This window comes from Xiphophorus hellerii, chromosome 16 (genome assembly GCF_003331165.1).
Source record: "Xiphophorus hellerii strain 12219 chromosome 16, Xiphophorus_hellerii-4.1, whole genome shotgun sequence".
Classification (NCBI taxonomy): domain Eukaryota; kingdom Metazoa; phylum Chordata; class Actinopteri; order Cyprinodontiformes; family Poeciliidae; genus Xiphophorus; species Xiphophorus hellerii.
This window is the reverse complement of record NC_045687.1, coordinates 18,038,116-18,048,728: the sequence shown is the minus strand read 5'-3', so window position 1 is coordinate 18,048,728 and position 10,613 is coordinate 18,038,116. Positions and strand designations below refer to the sequence as shown.

General features: G+C 38.7%; 1 protein-coding gene across 1 annotated transcript; it reads left to right on the top strand.

Moving 5' to 3' along the window:
* The first annotated feature begins 1,553 nt into the window (after window positions 1–1,553).
* On the top strand, window positions 1,554–9,320 carry slc2a6 (solute carrier family 2 member 6). The gene is made up of 8 exons (XM_032586317.1): window positions 1,554–2,240; window positions 3,464–3,735; window positions 4,843–4,939; window positions 5,194–5,293; window positions 5,542–5,735; window positions 6,178–6,353; window positions 6,446–6,717; window positions 7,620–9,320. Exons 1-8 carry the CDS (start codon window positions 2,187–2,189, stop codon window positions 7,946–7,948), a joined length of 1,494 nt encoding a protein of 497 aa, XP_032442208.1. The 5' UTR covers window positions 1,554–2,186; the 3' UTR covers window positions 7,949–9,320.
* Window positions 9,321–10,613: the final 1,293 nt, after the last annotated feature.

Genomic DNA, 10,613 nt, shown 5'->3' with positions numbered 1-10,613 from the left:
ATGTCTTTGTTGCAGTCTTGCATTTATGTTTGTTTCCCAAATACTTTAGTTTTCCGCGTACATTTCTCCTATAACTTCTATCAAAGTTCAATACGAACAGTTTGGTATTATTGTAGCTCTTCTGTTCAATAAACCAACTTTGCATGTGTGTGTGAGTAGGTAGGGGACTAATTCAGTTCGCTAGTTTGTCCAGCACAGTTCACATCAAATGCAATTTTAAAGCACCCAACAAGACACATGTGTACAACTCATATTAAAGTTTTTTTTCTGTTTGGTTTAGAGGAGAGTTGTTCTTTTGTCTTATAGCACAACAAAGGGTCCTTTCTGCTCTTTAGCTACACAGCCTAAGTGTAAAACAGCAGTCGCTTTGTCTTCCTTTCAAGATGAATGAACAAGAGAAGAAAGAAGAATGTTTAAAAGATTCAACAAAATCTACAATCAAATATTCACAGATGTCTGTTAGACATTTCTTTCACAAATTCTCACTCTCCTCTTGTATAGCGGATAAAAAGTCAGCAATTAAAATAGAATCTATTAGTTCCTGACTGCAGCTAACTTGTGAGATTTTGTAAAGTATTTAAGTTTTGTGATTAGTTTTTGTTTCACAATTACTTCTAGTCGACATGCAGAAACCAATCAGGTTAATTACATTACATTACAATATAAATTATTTTCAAGATTGTGCAACACAATCATATCTCCACCTTCTTTGCAATCAAGAAGGGGAAACGCAAGTGAAATCAACCACACAATAGTTAACATTTCCTAATTTGGGAGCTATCGGGACGTATGTCAGCAATTTAGTTAAAAATATAAGATGACAAAATCTGGAGTTTTCTGCCATCGTCTTGGCAATACTAGGTTTTCCCTTGAAATTGTAAATGAGAACTAGTATTTAAACTTTTTATCTGGTCACACGACTTTGGTGTGTTATTATCAACTTACACGGAACATATTAACCTTTCATGAGTTTTAACACCTAACAATTTCTTCTTGTGAGTTTAAAGTACTTTACTATGTTACAGTAGTTATAACTCATGGTGTGAATTTGGCTCAAAATTCCAATGCGAAACTATTCATATCCCTTAAAAAATAAATAAATTCTGATTTCATCCCGTTAAGATCAAAAACCTCTATGCTTTTTACAGCGATTCTGTCTTTTGCTTAACCAACACAAAGCTGTTCATAACTGCAAGGTTTAAGTTTTAGATCTGAAAAGTGTAGCGCGCACTTTTAAAGTTAAGATCTAAATACAGTTGCGAATCTGTGGAAGATGCACCTTCTCCATCCAGTCTGACCGCATCTTAAGCTATTTTGCAATAGATTATAATAACGTTGATAAAGTGAATCATTTTGCAAAGCGCTCAGAGTTTGTTTTTTGACGGCGTGATGCGGGTTTTCTAAACCTCATGATACGTGAGTCGTGGCTGAAACAGCGTGTACTTTCCTTGTTCCTCCTCTCGTTCAGTTAGAGGAGGATCCTGAACTCTTCTTCTTCTGCTTTTTGTTTTCTGAATGGCCCAATCTAGGAATCACATAGCTGATCTCTCTCCCTGCTGCTTCCTATCTATGATCACTGATGTGACTTGATTTACATGCGCAAAGCGGAAGTAGACGATTCTGCTCTTTAAGTTATTGAGTCTGCTCAGTGCAATATATATGAAATACTTTCAGGTGGCAGCTTTAAACAGTAACATTTTGTGCGTTTTTTTTTTTCCACTGCAGAAGAAGAGCAAGACTGTGGTCAGTTCAGCTTCCCATCCAAAAATCCTACATAAACAGATTTTTTGTGATTTAAAAAAAAAAAAATTTAACTTTCAGTTTTGTTTTGACCATCTGTGATCTCTCCCGTTGCCTCGGGCCATTAGTTTGAGTCATTCATGACCTGCAAGCGAACCACAAAAAGAACTAAAGCGCTTCAGGAAGGAGATATTATCTTTTTTATTATTATTATTATTTTGCTTTCTGCTGTTTTTCTAACGTTGGTCAGTTTCCAAGCGCACAACAGGGATATTGTGCGAGTATCAGGAAATTCAGTTTAACTTTTTTTTTAAAAAAAAAATAAAGTTATGCAATAGCTCATTTTCTCACAGGAAGGTAAGGTTACAGATCCTAAAACAGACCAGAGAAATCAAACGGTCACTTTTTTTTTTAAATTTATCCATCGAGCCGCTTCTGAGACAGACATGAACTCCGAGAATACGCCACTGCTACGAAGAACTGCATCATCTCTCTCCGAGGTTGGACATTTTTTTTTATTTTTAACTCTTCTTTCGATAACTTAGGTTATGCTTTGCTTCAAACTTTACTGGTCGCTGTGTGGACTCTGCAACTCTTTGTTTGGGTTGCTGAAGAAATGTGAGGCTCCATCCAACGACACAATCTCCAACTTTAATGTTTCAGGTTTAAGTCAGATTGTTCTGACATCATTTCAGACTATAATAAAAAAAAAACCGAGAGGAAGAAAATCAAACATCAGCCTATAGTCAGAAAGAGAGACTGACGAGTTCACACCATTGTAAATAGATCTGTAAATGTTGGAGCTATTTATTCTTTATTTCTTTATCCATTTGAATTTTGTTAGTTTATTCTTAAATTTCTAGTTTTTGTATTATTTGCTGACTTTATTTGCAGGTTAATAATTGTTGATTCTATTTATCTTTTGTTTTAGTATTTGTTCTTATTTATTTGTTTTCTAAGACAGGAAGTGAGGTGGATCAATCCACTTTCTATAAGTGTAGGGACCTGGTAAGGACCAGCAGGCATTTGGGTTTGGGGCCTATGGTTTTTACCAGAGCGACAGAAGTAGACAGGAGAACAAAGGAAAGTTTGAACGTAGTAAAATTTTGCTGAAAAGGAAAATAAAAGCAACCAAGATAATCAACAAGTTTGGACATTAAACTTCTTTTGCCTGCGTGAAGAATCTTGACCCCAGTGCCTTATAGTGGCTGATGGAACGTTTATTGGATGTTTGGTTTGACAAACAATCGCCACTACAGTAAAGTTCTTAGTAGTCTCGGTTTACTTCAGCTTCATCAGCATCCGTCGTATAGTAGTGGTTGTTTCACCAATTGTGAAACCAGTAATGAACAATCCATTTTTGTCAAAAAGCAGTTTGTGGTTGAAACTTGAAACAAAACATCTAAGTTCATGGGATCTAAATCATCTATAGGACACTGTGCAGTGAACTGTGTACACAAACAGGATTAAAAGTGTATTCTTGCAGCTTTTAACATTTTTCTAAGCATTAGATTTTCAGATAAAGCGAAGTACAAACTGGTATTGTTTTTAACATTGTATTGATACTGTGGAACAGTTTTATCAAAGACACCGTGTAGTTACAGTTTTATGCTTGAATCGTGCAATAAGATAGAAAACCAAAAAAATCATATAATCATATAATTTTTGTTTTAATATTTTTTGTTGTTGTTGTTTTTATCCTCTCCACCTGCCTTTATTTCAGATCAGTAACTCCAGATTGTATCTAGCCGTGTTCTCAGCAGTTCTTGGTAACTTCAGCTTTGGTTACTCCCTGGTCTATCCGTCCCCCGTCCTGCCGAAGCTCACAAGTCCCGATGCAGACCCTCGGCTCCGGATGAACCCGAACCAGGCCGCCTGGTTCGGGTCCATCTACTCCCTGGGTGCAGCAGCCGGGGGTCTCGGGGCGATGCTGCTCAACGACCTGATTGGACGGAAGATGAGCATCATGATGTCAGCGGTTCCCTCGACTGCTGGGTGGGTCCGACTGTGAAACCAAAAGTTACTGACATGCAGCTTTTATGTGTATTATGAAATATGCATAAAAATAGGAACAATGAACTTTAATTTACAAGCAATTAATTTCAGTAGCAAACCTTTTACTGGCCCAACGTGCAAATCTGACTCCTGATATTTTGTTTCTTGGAGAATATTGATCAGTTTTCTTTCACATCACAGTTAATCCCAAAATTATTCGTACACCTGATATATTTAAAAATAATTTTCAATCCATTAGAAGTTTGTTTCTAATTGGAAATGAGATCAATATCTGTTGACAGATAATGAAACAATGTAAAATGGCTAAAGATTTTTGAAGATTTTTTAAATCTATATATGTATTTAGATTTTATTGTAAATTTCCAAATGGAAAATTATTCAAATCCTCCTTAATAAACAGTGGAAAGGTCTTATTATAAATTACAACAATCAAATTGTTTTAGCTGCTAACCAGCATTTAGCAAGGTTTGACTAACATTGACATTTATTTTAAAACCCTACAGAATCTGTGGATCTTATGTAAGGAATTAAACTATATGAATACAAGTCTATCTGAATGAGTATAAGAATGGGTAAGAGACTGTTAAAAACAACAACAACTTGTGATACAAGAAATTTAGCTTATTATGTCTAAAGAAGTTTTACATCGTAACAACAAAGATGTGGTTATAATAGGAAACTCAGTGGGAGAAGTGTTTAGCAACAGGAAGGGTGTTTTACTGTGTGAGCAGTCTCAACAACAAAAGAAGAGGTCAGACTTTAAAGTGCCAACAAACGAGCCCTGATCTCACCACCGAGTAATTATTTAAACTCTGAAATCTAGTCCAGTCTGACCCAGTCGCTATTGTTACCAAAACTGCTGCAACAATTGAATAATGAAGACTGTTGACTTTGCCTAATTGCATTTTTAGGCCTGTTTGCAACAGTTTTCTGACTCATGATTGTCAAAATGGAACATTTCTGTGCTTGAAACTGGACAGGAAGATGTCTTTCTTTTTCTTTTTTATTCGCCCCAAAGTTATAACTGAGCAGGATTCTGAACCCGCCGTGTTTCAGTAATAACGGTGTTTTATATTTGTCTTTCAGATACACGCTGATGGGAGGAGCCGTGAACTTGTCGATGCTCCACGGGGGCCGATTCTTAACCGGAGTTGCCGGGGGGATGACGGCTGCTTCAATTCCAGTAGGTTGAACTGTCCCTCCAGTTTCCCTACTGGTACCGGAACCAGTACCATCGCAAAACTCTCTGGCTCATTCTTGTAGCTCCCAAAAAACCTTCTACACCAGAAGGAAGTAATTTCTGCTTCTGTCGTGGGGTTGGAATCCACTTATAAAATTTCAAATCTTAATGTTTACATACAGACTGCAGAATAACAACAACAAAACAATGCCTAGTGCGCTAAACCATATAAGGTGTTTTGTGTGTTTATGCAACAGGTTTACATCTCAGAGGTCTCCCACAAAAAAGTCAGAGGGGCCCTGGGCTCCTGCCCCCAGATCACAGCCGTGTTTGGCACCCTGACGCTCTACGCCCTTGGTAACGTATATCTAAACTTACACTAAGCTGCTTTTGCGAATAAACAATAAAGAGATAACCATCAAAAGAGCAACATCTTTGAAATCTGAAGAAGACACAATACGGGTCATGCAAGATGCGTTCTTTTCCTTGTTCTCTTTTTTGCTGAGTCACACCGGGACATTTTCAGTGACATGTCAGAAAGCTATGTCGGCTACGTGCTTTTGTTACTCCTTCATGCGTTGCTTTTGTTAACACGTGACGCGCAGGTCTGGTGGTGCCGTGGCGGTGGCTGGCGGTGGCGGGGTCCGTGCCAGCCGTGCTGATGGTCATCCTGCTGGTGTTCATGCCTTCCTCCCCGAGGAGACTCCTCTCCCTCGGCCAAGAGCAGAAAGCGGAAAAAGCCCTCCGCTGGCTGAGAGGAAGCAAATACAACACGAGCATAGAGCTCAACGCCATACAGGTAGCCAAGTCAAGTTTCTTTGTGTAGCACATTTCAAAAAACATCACACGGCAACGAATTATGAGAACAAGCAGTGAACATTACATCATCAAAGTCAAGCAAATACACATCAAACCTGTTGATCAATGTTCCACTTACTTTTAATCAGCTGTAAACAGATGGGTTTTTAGCCTTGATTTAGAGGATCTACGTTTCAGCGTCTTTACAATTTTCTGGAAGTTTGTTCCAGATTTGTGGTGCATAAAAACTGAATTATTATTTTTTTTTTTTTTATGGGTTCTACTTCTTGGGATTCAAAGTAGAACGTAAGAAAATGTGGAATTTTGTTTTAAACCGGGAGAGATTCGTTTAGGTTTCAAAGGACGTAATATTTACTCTGAGCTAAACTGTCTGCTCAAGTTTAAGGGAATTATTGCGTTTTTCTCTTGTTTTGTTTCCACAGCACAGCATTAACACACAGGTTAAGATCACCTGGGCTCAGCTGGGCAAGCCCATCTATTACCGGCCAATCCTGATCTCAGTTGGGATGCGTTTCCTGCAACAGATGACGGGAATCACGCCAATTCTGGTTTACCTGGAGCCGATCTTTGCTAAGAGCAATGTCTCCCTGGAGCCCAGGTTGGGACATCGTAGAACAACAAGTCTGTTAAAAATGTTGCTCTTGTTCTGTCAACTCAAAGCAGAATCCCGTCCTACTCTGTGGCCTTCAGGTACGATGCTGCCATCGTGGGTGCAGTCCGCCTCCTCTCTGTCGCTGTGGCAGCAAGCCTGATGGACAAGGCAGGACGTAAAGCCCTGCTGTACACGTCAAGCATGCTGATGTTCCTGTCCTCTCTGACGCTGACCATGATCTCCCACACCACACCTTGCCCAGCTGTAAATATTACGGCTCCGAACTCTGAGCTGGGCAACACGTTACAGGCCAGCCAGGAAACGGCTTTGAGCTTCGTCCCGCTCATCAGTACAGTGGTGTTTATATTCGGTGAGTTTTGACAGCAGGCGTTCTCTAACATCACGAAAAACAGGAGCCAAGGTGGAAATGTGACACAATTTGTCCTCTCAAACCACCCCCAAAACATAATGGAAACAAAGTTTCTAGCTTGAATGTGAGTTTAAAATCTCAAGGTTTAAAAACCAATTTAACAGAAAGGAAGAACAGGACAGGGAGAGCTAAATATACAACAGTAATTTCACTGTGAGAACTACTCTGAGGACGCTGTCACACTACAAAAACTGTAAGTCTGTTTACCATTTGGCACTAAAAAACCAAGCAATGTAATTCTTTTGGCTCAAACACTGAGAAAAGGTGCATCTAATTATCACAGATAAACAAGCAGGAAAAAACATCCAGAGTTGTTTTAGATCAAGCAAGCAACTCTTTGGAAAGACATATAAAAAGTTAAAAAAAAAAATAATAATAATATTAAAAGAAATGTTGCTACATCAGGAACTTTATGCTTACAAACAACGTCCTTCTGATCTGGTTGGTCTATGTCCTGCAACCCACGCATTGAAGTGTGTCGTATTTGGAGTATCCAAATACAGCAAATACAATAGATTATTTTGCAGACATCTTCACTCATGTGAGGCGCGTTGCTTGTGTTCAGTCACGTGTCGATGTTAGCGACTGCATGTCTTGCTCCAGCATGTTAATTTTTCTCATTTACTGTAACTTTTATGTTTAGCTCCTCGGGTTAAATTGGCAGTTCACTGTTTATTTGTCTACATTCATATCCTCAAACTCATTAAACCCTGGCAGGTAGAAACTGTTCAGCATGTTGTCACACCCATTTCATTGAAACAACACACACACACACACAAAAAAAAACAACATTATGTGCATATATTTTGTGCTCTGTCATCACATTGTTGGCTGTCTCCTAGGATACGCCATGGGATGGGGACCAATCACTTGGCTGCTGATGTCAGAGGTGTTGCCGCTGGTGGCCAGGGGCGTGGCATCAGGCCTGTGTGTCACAGTGAGCTGGGTGACGGCCTTCGCACTCACACACGCCTTCACCCTCCTGGTAGACGCCTACGGCCTGTACGCGCCCTACCTGATGTTCACGGTGGTGTGCGTCTTCTGCCTGCTGTTCAACGCCGTGTGCATCCCAGAGACTCGCAAGCGCTCGTTGGAGGAAATAGAGAACTATTTCAGGACTGGACGCACGTTCACCATCAGGCAAAATCATCCCAGCGTGGTGTCCAGCTGAAAATACGAGGTCAATCCGATCAAAAGGAGCCATTCTTGCTCTGAAAGCGAAGCAATAAAAGCGTAATGTGGCACATTTCAGTTTAAGAACCTGAGATAGCAATTTTAGGGTTTTTAAAATATAATTTCTAATCATTGTTACAAATCCTTGCAGAGGTAATCATCTCCCTTGAACGTTTTCACATTTCATCACTGTACAACCACAAACTTCAGTGCATCCTACTAGGATTTGATGTGAAAAACCAACACAAGATAGTGCAGGATTTAAAAAAAAAAATTTTAAGTCTTAAAGTTTGCAGTTAAACTATTAGTTTAAAACTTCATAGAACCCTCATTCTCTAGGCCGAAAAGTTCAGTTGTGATGTCCGCCACACGTTTGTGTTGTCACCTATGGCTTGTGACAAATAGCTATGTTTTCACATCACTATTCCACCAAAGCCAGATTTGCGGGTTGTAAGTAATGCAAACAAAATGTGAATAAGTTCAAGTTTCGGCCTCGAAGAGACGGAGCTCAGATCGATGGCAGACAAAAAACAAGAACTCGATGATGAAGCTCCTTCATACAGATTAAAGCATTTATACCGGACCAACGCATCTAATTTCTATAGGGGAACTTAAACAGTTACATTGACTCAGGCCAAAAACAGCAAAACATGGCCTTGTTAGCTAAATAAAAACTGAAGTAGATACAGCCTTACTAGTGAAAACTTGTGGCGCTGCATGAGAAAATGACTGACTTCTTTCTATTCTTTTACAGCTTTACATCATTACTCTAGAATTTGTCTTTGTGTGCAATTATTGTTACATATAACACTTGAGAGGTTTTGATGTAGATTTGCCAGAGCAACAATTATCACGTTTTGTGGTAAAACAAAATGACTGTCTGTATATTTCATTTTACTACACTGATAAAAATCATAAAGAAAACTCTGTACAAATATTTTTAAAAAAGAAAACAAAACTGTAGTAATTTTAAAAATGCAGTATAAATTGCGGTTATATTTATTTACTATGCCAACCATGACAGTTGGAAACCTAAACAACTGAGCCAACCGGATCATCTGGGCCGGCCAGGTCTGTCTGGTGACTTCATAACTTCTCTTCTGTGAATAATCATCATGTTGACCAATCACAGCAGCTTCTGTTCTTTAGTAAATGTTGAAAATTAAATTTGTCTACATGAAAATATAGTTGATAAATGGCTGCTGTAAACATTTAGACAACTAAAAGGGAATATGTACGCATGATATGAAGTAATACCGAGTTTGGTTGAAAGATAAAAAAACTGTTTAATCAGATTTTATGTTCAAATGAAGAAAAAAAAGGTCATCTAAATTGTTATTCTGTGAAGTAAATATCTAATTTCAACTGTATGTGTTGTTTAATAACTGCAGCAAATCCAAATTTCTTCAATGTTTGCATCCCTTCATCAAGTTGTTTTGCAAAAACTTAATTATAGGGTATATTTTGGGATCAGTGTTGAACAAGAGTTGGTTTATAGTAGCCAGATGTCAAGTAATTACATTCACTAACAACAACATATTATATCTGATGGAAGTTATCAATTAACTACAGCATCTTTGTTTGGAACACATTCCAATGGAAGAAACAGGACATGTTCCTGGAATAATTACATCCAGTACTGCATGCCAGTCTGAAAACTGGTGCTGCAGAAAATATGCATATTGCAATACCACATTTGATACACATGCGATATTAGAAAGTTGATTATTCTATGAGACTTTTTTGTTTTTCCCTCTTCTATAGGTCACCTGTTCAAGTCAAACTCTTTGAAATATGTCACAAAACCCTTGAGTTAGTTTAACATCAGACCAGAAGAAGCTAAACTGGTTGTAACAGTGATATTAACATAATTTTTTCCCCCCCGCCAATCCCGTAAAGCAAAAACATTTAAAAAATATTGAGTTCATTGTCGCAAAATGTAGCAACATGTCAGATGTTCAGCTTCAGTGTTATCTCAAACCTTAGAGAAATGTACCTCTGCAGACGTACTGTGTAGATAAACAGATGGAGAGAAAGAATGGCACAGATGCCAACAAAGCTGATAGAAGATAGACAAAGAGATATTAGTACTGACACTTCCTTTCTCGCAGTACCTGCTGAGTCAAAGACTGTTTTATACGTCCGACCACACCTACCGACCTGCATCTCCCTCCACCAAGACAGTGCCTTTATCAGTCCTTACTGGTTGATGCCAAGAGCATGATGCACACTTCCTGTCTGAGAACACTAAATGAAGGAAGTGACAGGATAGTTTGGAATATTTTCTTCACTGTCAGTGAACCAGTAGATCGGCTAATCGGTTAGCAGTAAACTCTTACAGAGAAGGTAAGAATGTTGTGAAGACGTCACATCTTCACAACAGCAGAAAACAACCAGTTCTCTGCCACTCCCAATCTAACAAAAACAGAACATCCCACAACAAAGTCCATGTTGGTCTGATGCCATGCAGATGATACTCTGCTGTGCCTTACATGGGAATTACAGAGGGAAATTCTGGATGAAAAACTAAAAGAAGCAGGAAAAGAATTGAGACTGGGTCTTTCCAGAAGAACAACAAGACTCAACCCTTTTACGAACTGCATGTTTCACAATTATGTACTACTGACATTAAATGTTAATTAAATATACTGAAGGTTTGTGGT